A 19,070-nucleotide genomic window follows, 5' to 3' on the forward strand; every position below is an offset into this window, starting at 1 on the left:
TGCAAGGATTGGTTGCGAAGTTCCTTTTTCACCATCGCTGTAACTGCAAACGGTCACTAAACGAGGTAGTCACTCAACAAGGACTACCTATATTCTGGTAGGAGAATGACAACTGGGTGGTAGTTGTAGAAAGCTCATCTAAGCTAAGGGAGCTGACATCTATGAACCCCGCCTTAGCTGTTGAAGAGGTCTTAAATGGACAAAAAACCCTCATAGTCTAATTTTAAAAAATCAGATTTCTCCACAAAGTTTATTTGGTTTCCAGAAACTTCAGTGACGGCAGCAAATGTTTCTAGGGTGGCTGACCCCTTGGTTTAAGGAATGGATGGATTTTGAGATGCTCCAGGGGGGTTGCGCAATGTAGTGAGCCTTGTGTCTTTTGTTATTCTAATGGTGGTGGGTTAATCCTATTATGTCCTAAAAATCATGTCCTGTTCTTAGAATTTGGGTGGGGGATGTAAATTCTTAACCCCAGCCTGGGGGGGAGATGTGGATGAAGGTCTGTAGAGATTCTCCACCACCCAGGTCATGGTTGTTCCAAAGATGCTTTTTTTTCAGAAGGCAACTGGACTTCCTTTGCCTTTTCTTTTGAAGATGTTTCGCTTCTCATCCAAGAAGCTTCTTCAGCTCTGACTGGATGGTGGGGAAGGGAAGGATTGATATTCCTTGCAGACAGCTGGTCATTTGCATCCTTTTAGAGGGTCCCTGAAGCACTAGGAGGCAGGGGTGGGATTCAAAAATTTTAGCAATCAGTTCTCTGCCTGGATGCTGGGTGGGCGTGGCCATTCTGGGAGTGGCCTACGCAGCCTCCTGCACCATGACGGGGGCGTTTTTGCCCTCCCCAGGCTCCGGAGGCCCTCCAGAGGCTGGAAATGGGCCTATTTCCAGACTTCTGGAACTTCCGAGAGGCCTGTTTTTCGCCCTCCCCAGGCTCCAGAGGTTTTCCTTGAGCCTCCAGGAGACCGAAAACGGGCACCGCAGGCCCTCCGGAGGCTGGAAACAGGCCCGTTTCTAGACTTCCAGAACTTCCGAGAGGCCCGTTTTTCACCCTCCCATAGCCTCCGCACAGGCCCTGCACTTACCTGGCATCCAAAATGGGCCACATGGAGCCTCCTGGGTGGGGAGGGGAGGGGAGGGGTGGGAGGGCCAGCCAGTCCTTGCAACTACCGGTTCGGCGAACCAGATATAAAATTACCATCCGGTTCGCCCGAATTGGTCTGAATCGGCTGAATCCCACCCCTGCTTGGTGGTTTATCTGTGTCCTCAGGATCACCTTGAGTGGTGCAAATGGTTCCTGTAATCTGCAATTTTTTCCCCCCTCTGGAAATCCATTCCTACTCCCACACCATTCCAAGGGTGTCCATCCCAAATTGTAGAGAGCTAAAAGTCTGTAGAGATTCTCACTCGTCCAGGTCATGGTTGTCCCAAAGGAGCTTTTTCCAGGAGGCAACTGGACTTCCTTGTTTCTTTTCTTTACCTTTTTCTTCTTTTGTGGCTGACGGTGTTTTGTCTAGGAATAGGATGGCTCAGCCTTTCCGAGTCTCCATTCCTAATGACCAGCCTTTTCAACCGGGGGCTGCTTTCTGCCTTGAAGAACATGTTTCTCCCTTTCTCCTTTGGGAAAATATTCTCTCCTGCCTCTTTTTAAGATGAAGAAATGAGGAATTTATTTTATTTTGGGCGGGAAGGGGTGGGCGGGGCTTCCGACAAGGCTAACGAAAACCCCTCTGGTCGCTCAGCTTTGGAAAGGAGCAAATAGAATATGAAAACTGTAGAGGCGTAAAGCACAACTGAAGACACGCGCACAGAGGAAACTCGACAACAAGGTGCAAATTGTTGTGAAGCCCGCACAGCAATTAACGCTCTTCTTCCTTCCAACAACTTCTGCACCAGTTAACCTCCCCGCGAAGGCTGCTAAATTTACCCAGCCTCTTTCTTTTCGAAAAGGACCGAACCCGCGGCGACAGAAAAAGACTGTTTGGTCTAGTGGTTGAGGCATTAAGCTAGAAAGCGGGAGACGGTGAGTTCTAGTTCTACTTTAGACATGAAAGCTGGCTGGTGACTTTGGGCCAGTCACCAGGAGATGGTGAGTTCTAGTTCTGCTTTAGGCATGAAAGGAGGGAGGCTGGGTGACTTTGGGCCAATCACCAGGAGATGGTGAGTTCTAGTCCTGCCTTAGGCATGAAAGACAACTGGGTGACTTTGGGCCAATTATCAGGAGATGGTGAGTTCTAGTCCTGCTTTAGGCATGAAAGCCAGATGGGTGACTTTGGGCCAATCACCTGGAGATGGGGAGTTCTAGTTCTGCTTTGGGCATGAAAGGAGGGAGGCTGGGTGACTTTAGGCCAGTCACCAGGAGATGGGGAGTTCTAGTTCTGCTTTGGGCATGAAAGCCGGATGGGTGACTTTGGGCCAGTCACCAGGAGATGGTGAGTTCTAGTCCTGCTTTAGGCATCAAAGGAGGCTGGGTGACTTTGGGCCAGTCACCAGGAGATGGTGAGTTCTAGTTCTGCTTTGGGCATGAAAGCTGGCTGGGTGACTTTGGGCCAGTCACCAGGAGATGGTGAGTTCTAGTTCTGCTTAAGGCATGAAAGCTGGCTGGGTGACTTTGGGCCAGTCACCAGGAGATGGTGAGTTCTAGTCCTGCTTTAGGCATGAAAGCAGGCTGGGTGACTTTAGGCCAGTCACCAGGAGATGGTGAGTTCTAGTCCTGCTTTAGGCATGAAAGCAGGCTGGGTGACTTTGGGCCAATCACTGGGAGACTAGGAGTTCTAGTTCTGTTTTAGATATGAAAACCATCTGGGTGACTTTGGACCAATCACCAGGAGATGATGAGTTCTAGTTTTGTCTTAGATATGAAAGCTGGCTGAGTGACTTTGGACCAATCACCGGGAGATAGGGAGTTCTAGTTCCGCCTTAGGCCTGAAAGCTGGCTCAGAGGCTTTGGGCCAATCATTGGGAAACTAGGAGTTCTACTTCTGCTTTAGTTATGAAAACTGGCTTGGTGACTTTGGGCCGGTCACGTTCTCCTAGCACAGTCTACCTCACAGGGTTGATGTTTTGGGGAAAACAGGAAGAGGGAGCTGTATTGGGTACATTCTCTGTCTTGCGTTCTTTGTAAAAACAACGAAGGCAGGACATCGATAAATAAAACCGCAGCAATTCACTTAACAACCGTGGCAAGCAAGGTCGTAAAATGGGGCAAAACTCACTTAACAAACGTCTCGCTTAGCAACAGAGATTTTGGGGCTCGGCTGTGGTCGTAAGTCGAGGATCCCCTGCATTTTGAGGTTAGTTTTTCTCCCTTGCCTTCCTGCCTGCTTACGAAGCAATTTGTCTCGTGGTTTTTTTTCTCAAAATCATTTCTGATCCTTTTTTTTTGTTGTTTTTCCCAGCAAAGTTAACATTTTCCCCCCGGCTGGATTTTTCTGACATTTTGCAAAACAGCCCCAGCTTTGGATGCTCCCTCCCTCTCCCCAACGGTTAATTTTTATTCACTTTTCTTGCAATTCCTGCATTTGATCAAGAGCGGCGCAGGCTGAGACAAAAACTTTCCGCAGGTTCTTTCAAAAGCCGTCAGAAAAAGCGGGTTTTTTTTTAACGTCAGAGAAAGTCTTTTAAAATAATCAGATGTCAGCAGGGCGACTAAAAAAGGAGCCACCGTTGAATGCAACTAAAATTGAGAGGGTGCCCCACTTATCGTTCTGAAAGGGGCTATCGGACAGGGTTAGTCCACCTGTATCAGTACCTCTTTGTAAAGCCTTAGTAAGGCCGCACCTGCATCCAGTTTTGGCCACCGTACTACAAAAAAGATGTTGAGACTTTGGAAAAAGTGCAAAGAAGAGCACTAAATTCACCCAGCCAGTTTTCATGCCTAGCATAGGACTACAACTCACCGTTCCCTGGTGATTGCCTCAAAGTCACCCAGCCACTTTATACCTAAGGAGAGGACTAGAACTCCTTGTCACCTGGTGATTGCCTCAAAGTCACCCAGCCACTTTATACCTAAGGAGAGGACTAGAACTCCTTGTCACCTGGTGATTGCCTCACAGTCACCCAGCCGCTTTATATCTAAGGAGAGGACTAGAACTCCCTGTCACCTGGTGATTGCCTCACAGTCACCCAGCCGCTTTATATCTAAGGAGAGGACTAGAACTCCCTGTCACCTGGTGATTGCCTCAAAGTCACCCAGCCGCTTTATACCTAAGGAGAGGACTAGAACTCCCTGTCACCTGGTGATTGCCTCAAAGTCACCCAGCCACTTTATACCTAAGGAGAGGACTAGAACTCCCTGTCTCCTGGTGATAGGCTCAAAGTCACCCAGCTGCGTCCTGTTTTTTGCACCAGATATTGTCCCTCTAGAATCGATGAAGGCCAGTCAGATCCAAGGCTTGGGAGGCTTTATAGAGTCTTAAAACCGATACCAGCGTCACACATGGGTTAATTCCCAGTTCATCAAACCCGTGAAAGCACTGTAGGAGAAGTTAGCTTAATGGAAATCTCTCTCTCTCTCTCTCTCTCCCATTTGCATCCGATGATTCATCTCCAGCACCGTGCAAAACAGACGTTAATGAGAGCCGAAGCATAATTTTCAGTATTTACACAAAGGAGCTGGAGGTGCAAACAAGCCAGAATTAGCTGCTCTTCTTCTTGGGGTGCCCGATTTCTGGAAGTCTGGCTTGTTTTGCCTGCTTCTTTTCCATCCACCCTGCTTGGTGGTGTAGGAAGAAATATCCTTCTGGGTTCTGCTCCAAGTGGGGGAAAAGACACTGGAAACCTGGAGACTGCTTGGAAAGATGGTTTAATGGTGGACAGGATCACATGGCTTGAGTTCCTGAACAGAAAAGGGGACGCGACGCAGTGAGTCCCCGGGTTTTATGCCCTCTCTGGCTTTGAACTTCCTGGAACCCCGAAAGAGTATCCTGATTGGTTGTCAGACTCCCAGGGGGTGGGGGTCTTAGCTAGCCTTGCTGGCTGATGTAATCTTCCCAGGTGCCAGGTGCTGAGTTTCTGTTGCTAGATGGGTCCTATTGTGTTAGTTTCTGTTGCTAGATGGGTCCTATTGTGTTAGTTTCTGTTGCTAGATGGGTCCTATTGTGTTGCAGATGATGGTCCATTGACAAAGATTGAGTTTCTGCCTCTGGTCCATTAACATAAGGGTGGGGGCAGGAAGATGGGAGCTGCTTCATCCTTAAAACATGCTTCTCCATTTCTCATCCAGGAAAACATAATATTCTGCCTTTTTAATATTTCCCAAAATATTTCATTCCTCTAGGAAAGGGGTGGGTGCTAACTTCCTACAGTGGAGAAAGGAACAGGCCTGCCTTTCGGTGACCCCTGATTTGGGGGTGCTGCCAAGGAAGAGGCAGAGGTTTTCATTTAGTCTCCGCAGAAGAAGAAGAAGAAGGGGAGGTCCGCCTTGGAGTTAGGACCGAGGAGACCTCTTCTTGCAGCAATTAGCAGAGGAGGCCAGAAGCTAGGGAGAAGATCAAAAGTCACTCTTGTCCTCTCAATAAGTCATGAAAAGCCAGTTCTAGGGGATTTTTTTGTCTGAAAGATAACAGATTAACAGAGTCGGAAGGGACCTTGTAGGTCATCTAGTCCAACCCCCCCCACCCAAGCAGGAGACCCTACACCATTTCTGACAAATGGCAGTCCAATCTTTTCTTGAAAGTCTCCAGTGATGAAGCTCCCACAACTTCCGAAGGCAACTTCTGTTCCACCAGTGGATTGCTCTCACTGTCAGCATGGGTACCACAATGCCGCATCGATTGCCAAGAATGTTCTTTTTTTTTAATTTGATTTATATGCTGCCCTTCTCCGGAGACTCAGGGCGGCTTACAATGAGTTAAGCAATAGCCTTCATACTTTTGTATATTTTATACAAAGTCAGCTTATTGGCCCCACAAACTGGGTCCTCATTTTACCTACCTTAGAAAGGATGGAAGGCTGAGTCAACCTTGAGCCTGGCGAGATTCAAACCTGCTGTAATTGCAGGCAGCTGGTGTTAATAACAGGGTGCTTTAGACCACTGTACTACCAAGGCTCTTGACGCGCCAACTGGATGGAAGTTCCACTGAAGGATGGATGAATGGATGAGGCACCCGGCATGGGTACCATCGATTGCCAAGAATGTCCAGGGCTCCCCTGAGACTTGCCGGAGGTCAGCGTGGGAGCCAACAGACAGGGAAGCCATCCAGAAGAAAAGAGATGTTCACAACTCAAGAGGAGGGGTCTTCATGAGAATGGCCGGGGGAGGCGGGATACGAGACCAGTGGTCGGTTGCTCCTGGTTCACACCGGTTCGCAAGAACCGGTAATAAAAATTTGTAGTAGTTCGGAGAACCGGTAATAACATTAGCTGGCCACGCCCCCGAACTGGTCCCCGGCCCGGTCGCCGCTCACTTACCCCGCCTACCTCATCAGAGGCTCTTTTTTTTTTTTACTTTTAAAAGCATTTTTTCTACAACCTCTTTTGGCCGGCAAAGTGTTGCAGGAGGCCGTCCAGGCCGAAAACGGGCCATGCGGGGGTCAGCTGTGGGTCCCCCAAACTGGCCGGCCCACGAAGGAGAACTACAATGCTGATCCGGCCCTCAAACAAATCCAGTTTAACATCCCTGGTCTAGTTTAATGAAAAGAAGGACCAGGGGGGGACACGATAGCAGTCTTCCAGTGTTTGAGGGGCTGCCCCAAAGAAGAGAAGGGGGGCCAATCTATTCAGTGGCATCGCCTTGGTGACGTGATCAAAATTCAGACGCTTGGCAACTGGCTCGTATTTATGACGGCAGTCCCGGGATTCTCTTTTTGCGACCTTCTGACGAGCAAAGCCGACGTCGAAGACAGATTCGTTTAACGACCGTGTTTCTAACTTCTAACCACCGCAGCGATCCACTTAGCCACCGCGGTCCGGAAAGGTGGTAAAATGGGGCAAAACTCACTTAACCACCGTCTCACTTAGCGACCGAAATGTTGGCCTCCCAAAAAAGTGACGGTCGTAAGTCGAGGACCGCCTGCGCGCACACCTTAAATCAGTCTTCTGCACGTCCCGTGTTAAACTACCGTCGCCAGAGGTCTTTTCGATAGTTTATTGCAGGGTCAGAAATTCTGAGAAATTGTTCCTAACTCATCCGGAGGGCAGGATATCAGAGGAGGCCATCTCCCATTTATTCTGCCTCTTCTCCTTGAAGAAAATACTTTGACCTGTAGAGTCATCTGTCCAGGATCCAATTTCTTCTCACTCGCCCCCAAGCCAAATTTTCCCCTAATTGTGCAATTTTTGTCTGCAAACTGCCACCACCTGAAATATATCTGTTATCCCAAAATGATAACTCTGGTGGGGAAAACTGACACTGGAAAGGAAGAAAGAGTTGGGGAACTCGGAAAAAAAATGCTCCGTGAACGCAACCAACTGTCTCTTTCTTTTCTGAACATCAAGAACCCGGAGAAAATCTCCGCTCGTGAAGATCAATGTGCCCCAAATACAATAAGTCCTCAAGTTACAACCGCAATCGAGAAACCATGATTTCTGTCGCTAAGCGAGACATTTGTTAAGTGAGTTTTCTTTTTAAAAACCCCTAAAATAAGACAACGCTCAACCTAAACCAGAATCGGAGAGGGTAAAACCATTGGCTTGTCCACTGCAAACATGTCCATTAAAGGAGGAATTTATGGAATTTATGAGTACGTCAGTCCATTTCGGATAGAGTAGAGTAGAGTAGAGTGGAGTGGAATGGAATGGAATGGAATGGAATGGAATGGAATAGAAAATATAGAATAGAATAGAATAGAATAGAATGGAATGGAATGGAATGGAATGGAATGGAATAGAAAATGTAGAATGGAATGGAATGGATGGAATGGAATGGAATGGAATGGAATGGAATGGAATAGAATAGAATAGAATAGAATAGAATAGAATAGAATAGAATAGAATAGAATAGAATAGAATATATGGAATGGAATAGAAAATATAGAATAGAATAGAATGGAATGGAATGGAATAGAAAATGTAGAATGGAATGGAATGGAATGGAATGGAATGGAATAGAATAGAATAGAATAGAATAGAATGGAATGGAATGGAATGGAATGGAATGGAATGGAATGGAATGGAATAGAAAATATAGAATAGAATAGAATAGAATGGAATGGAATGGAATGGAATGGAATGGAATGGAATGGAATGGAATGAAATAGAAAATATAGAATGGAATGGAATGGAATGGAATAGAATAGAATAGAATAGAATAGAATAGAATAGAATAGAATAGAATAGAATATATGGAATGGAATGAAATAGAAAATATAGAATGGAATGGAATGGAATGGAATGGAATGGAATGGAATGGAATAGAATAGAATAGAATAGAATAGAATAGAATAGAATAGAATAGAATAGAATAGAATAGAATAGAATATATGGAATGGAATGAAATAGAAAATATAGAATGGAATGGAATGGAATGGAATGGAATGGAATGGAATGGAATGGGGCAGAACACAGAACAGAACAGAATAACAGAGTTGGAAGGGACCTTGGAGATCTTCTAGTCCAACCCCCTGCTTAGGCAGGCAACCCTACACCACTTCAGACAAAATGGTTGTCCAATCTCTTCATTTGTGCTAACGGACGTTATGCATGTTCTGTTTTTCTTCCTTCCTTCCTTCCTTCCTTCCTTCCTTCCTTCCTTCCTTCCTTCCTTCCTTCCTTCCTTTCTTTCTTTCTTTCTTTCTTTCTGTCTTGGGAAATTTCAAAACAAATGAAACAGTTGGGGAAAAGTTTGAACCACTATCTAGGGCTGTAGGGAGTGGGGCTTTTACTCACTGTAGGGGTCTCTTTTTGTGTCCTGCTGTAGCATTAAAATGAGAGAAACATCTGGAGGACGGTTGCCTTATATATACTGTATATATTTTTACTAATTGCAAAAAGGAAAAAAAGTGACCATTTTCGTAGCGCACGGGCTGAATCCTTCTTCGTCTTCCAATTTCTCTTCACTTTTCGGGTGGTAAAAATCCATTTGTCATACCCGGTACAATTGCATAGCAGGATATTTTATCCCTTTTCTCCGTTATATCATTTTATTTTATTCATTATCTCTCCTCTCCTTCCTGCTCCCCTGCCTGATGGCCCTGAAGAGCTCGGATGCCGTAGATTAAAAATAATAAAGCAGGAAAAAATATAAAACACGAAGAAATAGTCATGGCTCATCATGAAGCAGCAGAAAAAATTGTCCTATTAAAACAACCGTATCCGAGATGTGCTTTAGCACCTCCCATTTTGTTGTTTTTTAACAGAATAACAGAGTTGGAAGGGACCTTGGAGGTCCTCTAGACCAACCCCCTGCTCAGGCAGGAAACCCTATACCTTTTTCAAACAAATGGCTGCCCAATCTCTTCTTAAAACTTCCAATGTACTTCTGGTGGCAAGTTGTTCCACTGGTTAATTGTTCTCACTGTTAGGAAATTCCTCCTCAATTCCAAGTTGCTTTTCTTTCTTTCTTTCTTTCTTTTTTCTTTCTTTCTTTCTTTCTTTCTTTCTTCCTTCCTTCCATTCTTTCTTTCCTTCCTTCCCTTCTTCCCTCTCTCTCTCCTTTTTTCTTGTTGGGAGGGAGGGATGGATAGATAGAAAAATGGATGATGAGGAAATGATGGATGGATAGGTGAGAGAGAGAGAATGGTAAATGGAGGGATGGATGGTGGATAGGTATGTGTGAGAGAATGAATGGTTAAAGGGAGGGAGGGAGGGACAGATGGATGATAGATAGATAGATAGATAGATAGATAGATAGATAGATAGATAGATAGATAGATAGATAGATAGATGATGAGGAAATGATGGATGGATAGGTGAGAGAGAGAGAATGGTTAAAGGGAGGGAGGGAGGGACGGATGATAGATAGATAGATAGATAGATAGATAGATAGATAGATAGATAGATAGATAGATAGATAGATAGATAGATAGATGATGAGGAAATGATGGATGGATAGGTGAGCGAGAGAGAGAATGGTTAAATGGATGGATGGATGGATGGATGGATGGACGGACAGAGAGTCAGATGGATGATGATAGATAGATAGATAGATAGATAGATAGATAGATAGATAGATAGATAGATATAAAGAGAGATATATAATGGTTAAATGATGGAGGGAGGGACGGAGGGACCCTCCTTTTTGAAATGTGCCCCCCTCCTCCTCCTCCCTCCCCAGGCCCCTCCTAGCTTAGGATCCATCTTTTCTCTCAGGGCAGCGGGTGGAAAGCCCTTCCCTTCCCTTCCCTTCCCCTCCCTCCCTCCCTCCCTCCCTCTCCATCCGGGAGCCAATCGTTCTTCTGCCCTTTGGGGGTGATGTTTCTTCATCAGCCGTCCCGCTCGGCTTTTAATTGTTTCATTGACTTGTTTATTGTTGGCATCGATTTTCACAAAGCTGCCGCAAAGCTCTTTCTCAATTGCAAAGGAGAGTCCAAAGCATTTAATAAGCAAAGTTCCTTTGGGGACAACAAAGGGGGGGGGAGGTACATTTTAAAATACTACGGGCAGCCCCCCCCCCACTCCCCCCAAAAACAATATTCCAATGTGCAGCCAGATGTTGCTACCGGTTGCGTTTCAGCAAGAAATGATCTAATTTTTGACAAAAAAATGCTTTCCTTAGTTATTAAAATACAGGTGGTCCTCAGCTTACGACCACAATTGAGCCTCAAATTCATGCCGCTAAGCAACCCGTTCGTTAAGTGAGTTTACCTCGTTTTACGACCTCTCCTGCCTGCCACCGTTGCTAAGCGAATCATTGCATTTGTTAAGTGAGTTACACGGTTGTTGAGCGAATCCGGCTTCCCCGTTGATTTTGCCAGTCAGAAGGTCGCAAAAGGGGATCACGTGACACCCACCCCACCCCCGCGGGACACTGCAACAACTGTCATAAATATGAGTCAGTTGCTAAGCGTCTGGATTTTGATCAGGTGATCCTGGGGATGCTGCGATGATTGGCAACTGGTTCATACTTACGACGGTCGCAGCAACCCGGGGTGACGTGATTCCCTTTTGCGACCTTCTGATGAGCAAAGTCAATGGGGAAGCTGGATTCACTTAACAACCGTTTTCCTAACTTTACAAATGCAGTGATTCATTTAACAACTGTGCAAGAAAGGTCGTAAAAATGGAGCAAGCTCACTTAACAAATGGGTTGCTCAGTGACATAAATTTGGGGCTCCATTGTGCAGCGATTCGCTTAGCAACAGTGGCAAATGCAATGATTCGCTTAACAACGGCGGTGAGAAAAGTCGCAAAAATGGGGCAAACTCAGCTAACAAATGTTTCACTTAGTGCCATAAATTGGGGTCTCCGTTGTGGTCGTAACTTGAGGACTAGCTGTACAGACAAAGAAGCTCCATTCTCATCTTGTGCTATCCTTGTGAGTTTTGTGTACTCTTTTAATGAATCTGTCATGGCCCCATCGGAGCCCGAATCTGCGTAGGAAGACAAGCCGGATCTGGAGCCGGAGTGGGGGGGGCTTCGTTGGCTTCGGAGGAAAGTGGGGAGGAGCAGGCCAAGTCAGGCCAGAGCCATTCAGGATTGGGACAGCTTGTAGGGAGAGAGGAACGGGGTGGGATGGGGGGCAGGATGACCAAGAGATGCTAAGCAGTGAACATGAGAGACAGAGCTCAGGCGATGAGCAAGGAACATCCCCTCCTGATCCCCAAACATGGAGAGTGGAGAGAAGGTGGGAACAGCATAGGCCGATCCAGACGACTTGGGAGGAAAGTGCCCTGGCCCTCTTCACAAGGCACACCTGGGGACTGAGCTTTAAAGAGACGCTGTGGGAAGGGGCATTGTCAGGAACTAACGCTGAATTGGTAGAGTTTTGTGTGTGGCGGGGCAGACATTTGGAGTTTGCAGGACTGCTTGCTTTCTTCCTGACTTTGTGGACTCATTGTTTGTTCCTTGGTTCATGGACTCCTTTCCCTGTTCCTTGTTTTGCTGGACCAGGCGCAGCCAGAGGCTGCCGTGTGTGTGTGTGTGTGTATTTGCCAAGAACGTGGGAGCGTTTGGGGGAAAATTTGGAGCATTAAAGGGGAGTTTGAACTCTCAGCTGGCTATGTGACCTTCGTGCCTTGTCCTGGGTCATCACAGAATCTCCCAGCCTTGATTCACACATGACACTAAGCAGGAACCTCATTTTCTCACTAGAGACTCAATCCCAGATTCCGGGATCTACTGGGTCTTCCTTCCGATCACGCTAAATAGCCCACAGCCCAACAGAATAGAATAGAATAGAATAGAATAGAATAGAATAGAATAGAATAGAATAGAATAGAATAGAATAGAATAGAATAGAATGGAATGGAAAATATGGAATGGAATGGAATGGAATGGAATGGAATAGAAAATATGGAATGGAATGGAATGAAATGGAAAATATGGAATGGAATAGAATAGAATAGAATAGAATAGAATAGAATAGAATAGAATAGAATAGAATAGAACAGAACAGAACAGAACAGAACAGAACAGAACAGAATAGAATAGAATAGAATAGAATAGAATATATGGAATGGAATGAAATAGAAAATATAGAATGGAATGGAATGGAATAGAAAAGAAAAGAGTAGAGTAGAGTAGAGTAGAGTAGAGTAGAGTAGAGTAGAGTAGAATAGAATAGAATAGAATAGAATAGAATAGAATAGAATAGAATAAAATAGAATAGAATAGAATAGAATATTAATGCTGTGGGAAATTGGCTAAAATTAACAGGAAGGGTCCTTTCAAAAAAATAAATAAATAGAACTTTATGAGGGGAATCCTCTCCGTTATTGGGCTTGATAAAATCCTGGCTCCATTTCCCCCAAAGTCTTCTCAGCACTTGGTATCTGATTAAGCGCTAAATTTTCGGAGAAATGGACCAATTGGAAGAACAAGGAGAAGCAACCCCCCCCCCCCCCGAGAGGGTCGATTAACCCCAATTGATTATGTAATAGAAAACGTAATTCCCTATTTAAGGCTGAGTCGATAGAAAGGTGGAAAAACAAACGGCGGGAATCTTAAGAGAACATGGTTCCCCCCACTCCGTAAAAGTTCCCGAATCTTCAATCTTCCCTCTTTGTAAATCTTCGGGCATTGTCTCTCTCACAGAACGATGCAAGGGGAAAATAAATGTATTTGGCACCCCCAACATGTCTGAACTTTAGCAAAATTAGCCTCACAATGGATGAGCGGACGAGCGTTGTTAATAAGAAGACGGGTCTCCATTCAAATAAAATTAATGAACGCAGGGCCCTGTCTAATAAAATTAAATTCAACGGAGGGAAAAGTAAGATTCTACATTTAGGCAGGAAAAAAAAACCAATATAACACAGGTAGACTTACGGCCACCATTCACCCAGAAATTCATGTTGTTAAGGTAAGACATTTGCTAAGTGAGTTTCCCTCACCAACGCGTTTCTCACTTAGCGATATGAATTTTGGGCTCACTTGTGGTCGTAAGTCAAGGACTACCTGTGAAGGCTAATCGTGGCAAACTACAACTCCCAGGATCCTTTGCAAGGGCTTCTAAGGCAGAGTTTCTCAACTTTGGAAGCTTGACTTCAACTCCCAGCGGCTGGGGGATTCTGGGAGTTGAAGTCCACCCATCTTCAAGCTACCAAGGTTGAGAAACACTGTGTTAATCTCTGCTCTTGTGGGTATTTTATTTCTGGCCAGGAAGTGCAGTGATCTTTTAGCTTTTGGATCGCCTCTTTTGAATGGTGTGTAAATGTGGTCCATCTCTATGTGCCCGTTGATGGCCGTTTTGCCTGAGTGCCGCTGGCTGGGGGATTCTGGGAGTTGAAGTCCACCCATCTTCAAGCTACCAAGGTTGAGAAACACCGTGTTAATCTCTGCTCTTGTGGGTATTTTATTTCTGGCCAGGAAGTGCAGTGATCTTTTAGCTTTTGGATTGTCTCTTTTGAATGGTGTGTAAATGTGGTCCATCTCTATGTGCTCGTTGATGGCCGTTTTGCCTGAGTGCCGCTGGCTGGGGGATTCTGGGAGTTGAAGTCCACCCATCTTCAAGCTTCCAAGGTTGAGAAACACTGTGTTAATCTCTGCTCTTGTGGGTATTTTATTTCTGGCCAAGAAGTGCAGTGATCTTTTAGCTTTTGGATTGTCTCTTTTGAATGGTGTGTAAATGTGGTCCATCTCTATGTGCCCGTTGATGGCCGTTTTGTCTGAGTGCCGCTGGCTGGGGGATTCTGGGAGTTGAAGTCCCCCCATCTTCAAGCTACCAAGGTTGAGAAACACCGTGTTAATCTCTGCTCTTTTGGGTATTTTATTTCTGGCCAGGAAGTGCTGTGATCTTTTAGCTTTTGGATCGTCTCTTTTGAATGGTGTGCAAATGTGGTCCATCTCTATGTGCCCGTTGATGGCCGTTTTGTCTGAGTGCCGCTGGCTGGGGGATTCTGGGAGTTGAAGTCCACCCATCTTCAAGCTACCAAGGTTGAGAAACACCGTGTTAATCTCTGCTCTTGTGGGTATTTTATTTCTGGCCAGGAAGTGCAGTGATCTTTTAGCTTTTTGATCGTCTCTTTTGAATGGTGTGCAAATGTGGTCCATCTCTATGTGCCCGTTGATGGCCGTTTTGTCTGAGTGCCGCTGGCTGGGGGATTCTGGGAGTTGAAGTCCCCCCATCTTCAAGCTACCAAGGTTGAGAAACACCGTGTTAATCTCTGCTCTTGTGGGTATTTTATTTCTGGCCAGGAAGTGCAGTGATCTTTTAGCTTTTGGATTGTCTCTTTTGAATGGTGTGCAAATGTGGTCCATCTCTATGTGCCCGTTGATGGCTGTTTTGTCTGAGTGCCGCTGGCTGGGGGATTCTGGGAGTTGAAGTCCACCCATCTTCAAGCTACCAAGGTTGAGAAACACCGTGTTAATCTCTGCTCTTTTGGGTATTTTATTTCTGGCCAGGAAGTGCTGTGATCTTTTAGCTTTTGGATTGTCTCTTTTGAATGGTGTGTAAATGTGGTCCATCTCTATGTGCCCGTTGATGGCCGTTTTGTCTGAGTGCCGCTGGCTGGGGGATTCTGGGAGTTGAAGTCCACCCATCTTCAAGCTCCCAAGGTAGAGAAACTGGGACCACAATTTCTGTGACCAAGGAGATTGTTGTCCTGAGAAACACCAGCGAAATCTTGACGTGGCCGCGTGTCTGCATGTGTGTTTGTGCTTCCGTTGTTGTTGTTTTTTTACAAGACACAACTGCAGCGCTGCACATTCTCTCTCCGTTTTTATTCATGAACTCATTAGGGGTAATGAAGCCAAGCCTCAAGGCCGTGAGCTAATTCGGTTGTGTGAGTTCAACCGGAGGTGAGATCGAAACCTGGGAATTTCTCGTTTGTGAGACGTTCGGGCCACGTGAGACCTTGGCGCTCAGAATTGCATTTCAGGGGATCTTTAAATGTCTTCAAACTGATTCTAAGGACCACAAGCAACTTCCCTGCGTGCACAAGATAAAAAGAAGGGGAGACAGTCAAAGTCTCACCACAACCCTTCCTTCCTCCCTTCCTTCCTATCGTCCTTCCTTCTTCCCTCTCTCCCTCCCTCCCTCCCATCCTACCCTATCCATCCATCCATTTTATTCCTTCCTTCCTTCCTTCCTACCTACCTACTTACCCACCTAATCTAGCCATCCACCCATCCATCCACTCATCCATCATCCTTTGTATTCCTTCCTTCCTTCCTTTCATTTGTTCTTTCTCTCTCTTTCTTATCTGTGTCTTTTTCTTTCTTTCTTTCTTTCTTGCCTTCCTTTCATTCATTCTTCCTCTTTCTTTCTTTCTCCTTCTTTCCTTACTTCCTTCCTTCCTCCCTCCCTTCCTCCCTCCCTCCCTTCCTTTCTTCCTCCCTCTATCCCTCCCTCCCTTCCTATCGTCCTTCCTTTCTTCTTCCCTCCCTCCCTCCCTCCCATCCTACCCTATCCACCCATCCATTTATTCCTTCCTTCCTTCCTACCTACCTAGCTACTTACCTACCTAAGCTATCCATCCACCCATCCATCCACTCATCCATCATCCAATGTATTCCTTCCTTCCATTTGTTCTTTCTCTCTCTCTTTCTTATCTGTCTTCTTTCTTCCTTCCTTCCTTCCTTCCTTCCTTCCTTCCTTCCTTCCTTTCTTTCTTGCCTTCCTTTCATTCATTCTTCCTTTCTTTCTTTCTCCTTCTTTCCTTCCTTCCTGTCTTTCTCTTTCTTGCCTCCTTCCCTTCCTTCCTTCCTTCCTTCCTTCCGCTCTCTCTCTTGTCTGTCTGTCTTTTTCTCTCTGTCTGACTTTCTATTTCTTTCTTTTCTTTTTTCTTTCCTTCTTCCTTCTGTCTTTCCTTTTTTTTCTATTTCTTGCCTTCCTTCCTTCTTCCCTCCTTCCTTCCTTCCTTCCTTCCGCTCTCTCTCTTGTCTGTCTGTCTGTCTTTTTCTCTCTGTCTGACTTTCTATTTCTTTCTTTTCTCTTTCCTTTCCTTATTCTTTCTGTCTTTCCTTTTTTTTCTATTTCTTGCCTTCCTTCCTTCTTCCCTCCCTCCTGTCCTTCCTTCCTTCCTTCTTTCTTTCTTTCTTTCTTGCCTTCCTTCCTTCTTCCCTCCCTCCTGTCCTTCCTTCCATCTTTCTTTCTTTCTTGCCTTCCTTCTTTTTTCTTTACTTCCTTCTCCCTCTCTCTCTCCCCCCCCTTTCCCCCTCCCTTCCCCCCCCATGATACAAATAAAAGAAGGGGTCATTTGCAACACTCCAGTTGCTGCAGCATTTAATTTTGACATAAACTCCAAGAACTCAGGGTGTTAAATGTCCGCTCTGTTGCTCCCTCTCTTGAAGCAGAGATCTTCCTGGAGGGCACCGTTAGATGATTTCCTTTGCGATGCATTTTGTGTGTGTGTGTGTGTGTGTGTGCCAATCCTAGTTTATGTTTGCATCCCAAAATAAAATCCTACCAACAAATCCATTAAATTTAACTGCAGACCCAAACATATCCCTACGCTATCCAGGGGGCTCTCCGTCACTATTTCAGTTGGGGGGCTCCAACTAGGTCATCCGGTGATCCACTCTGGCCATTGGCCACGGTGGAAAAACTGTGGACACCAATTTCTACACGCCTTTCTGCCCTTGTGTAGAACATGGTTTATCTCACCAAGAAATAAACGATGATGAAACTATCGTTCCTTTAGAACAGAGGTCTTCAAACTTGGCAGCTTTAAAGACTTGTGGACTTCAACTCCCAGAATTCTCCAGCCAGCTATGGGAATTGCTCCCATAGATAGATCCCTTCTATCCGTGAAAGCAGCATTTCTTTGAAGCAGCTGTGATGAGATCTCCCTGTCAGCACTCCAAACTCCATTCGTTCCAGTGCTGACATAAGGAGGAGAAGAGGGGGCAGCTGGCAAGAGGACGCTTGACTTTTCACCTACTTATTTTCCCTGAAGATAATATCCCCTAGGAGATGAGATGGGAGGGGGGACATTCCTGGGAGCTGAAGTAGTAGATATGGGGAAAGTGATTTGGAAGAGGGCCAATGACACGCAGAGAATTGGGGAACGGAAAGGGAAGGTTTGGGGTCAGGAAGTCAGTGTTGGCTGCGACATAATCGGGGACAGATTGTCGTGCTTAATAAAATGAAAGATTTCATCAAAGACTTTGTTTGAAATGCAATTTATTTGAGGCGACTTCGCAACCTGACACTCCCCTTATTTTATTGCTGCGATGTAGAGATATTTGTCTTTCTCGCTCAGCCTCTAAACCAGGGTTTTTCAAACATGGGTGTTTAAGCTGAGCGCACTTCAACTCCCACACATCTCTAAGTCTCTTGGCAAGTTTGAAAGAAACACAAGAACAGGTAGTCCTCGATTTACGACCATGCATTTCCATCGCTAAGCAAGGCGACGGTGAAAGGAGTCGCCCCCTATTTTTACAGCCTTCTTGGCCACCGTTTGTTCAGGGAATCGCCGCCGTTGTTAAGTGAATCCCACGGCCATTAAGAGAATCTGGATCCCCTCCGTTGATTTTGCTGGCTGGAAAGGTCGCAGAAGGGGAAATCACGTAACCCTGGAACGCTGCAACCGTCGTAAAACATGCCAATGGCCAAGCGGCGAATTTTGACCACCTGGCTTTGGGGACGCTGAGACGGTTGTAAGTGCGAGGACAGTTTGCAAGTCACTGTTTTTAGTGCCGTGGTTACAGATAGTCCTCGACTTACGACAGTTCGTTTAGGGACCGTTCGAAGTTAAAAAGGGCACTGAAAAAAGGGACTTAGGACCGTTATTCACACTTACAACCGTTGCAGCGTCCCCGTGGTCACGTGATCAAAATTCAGCCGCTCAGCCACTGACTCACATTTACGACGGTCACAGTGATCCCCTTTTGTGACCTTCTGACAAGCAAAGTCAACGGGGAAACCGGATTCACTTAACAACCGTGTCACTAACTGAACAACGGGAGCGATTCGCTCAACAAATGTGGCAAGGAAGGTCATAAAACGGGGCAAAACTCATGTCTCACTTAGCAGCGTAAATGTCGGGCTCAGTTGTGGTCGTAAGCCGAGGACTACTTGTCCTTTTGTCACTGAGCAAATGGTTGTGAGCCAAGGAATACCTCTGGGACCCTTCCAGCAGATCCACTTAGAATCAGAAAAAACAAGAGTTGGAAGGGACCTTGGAGGTCATCTAGTCCAGCCCCCTGCAGAAGCAGGAGAGTCCTCACTTCTCTTTTTCGTTTTGTCTCGCTCTTTTCCAGAAGGGATGACCATCAGCTCAGCTCACGACTGCCTGCAGGCCGGCGAAGCCTGCACCAATGACCCCAGCTGCAGTTCCAAATTCCGGACTCTCCGGCAGTGCATCGCTGGTAACGGCGCCAACAAGCTAGGGCCGGGCGCCAAGAGCCAGTGCCGCAACACGCTGACCACCCTTCTGTCCAGCCAGCTGTACGGCTGCAAGTGCAAACGGGGGATGAAGAAGGAAAAACACTGCCTGAGCGTCTACTGGAGCATTCATCATACCCTGATGGAAGGTCAGTCCCCACAGAGGGGGGGGTTAAGGGGGGGCTGGGGATATTCTGCCTGTGGGGGT

The 19,070-nt window shown here is 46.0% G+C and overlaps 1 protein-coding gene across 2 annotated transcripts in view; it reads left to right on the forward strand.

Annotated features, from left to right (window-relative positions):
• The window catches only part of GFRA4 (GDNF family receptor alpha 4), a 109,555-nt gene that overhangs the window by 32,013 nt on the left and 58,472 nt on the right, over positions 1-19,070 (forward strand). For both annotated transcript variants that reach the window (XM_087874806.1, XM_087874807.1), the window contains exon 2: positions 18,739-19,011. In XM_087874806.1, the coding sequence (XP_087730932.1) occupies positions 18,739-19,011 (273 nt within the window). The remainder of the gene's footprint in view (positions 1-18,738; positions 19,012-19,070) is intronic.

This window comes from Pantherophis guttatus, chromosome 8, assembly GCF_059756535.1.
Source record: "Pantherophis guttatus breed Tessera chromosome 8, ASM5975653v1, whole genome shotgun sequence".
Classification (NCBI taxonomy): Eukaryota; Metazoa; Chordata; class Lepidosauria; order Squamata; family Colubridae; genus Pantherophis; species Pantherophis guttatus.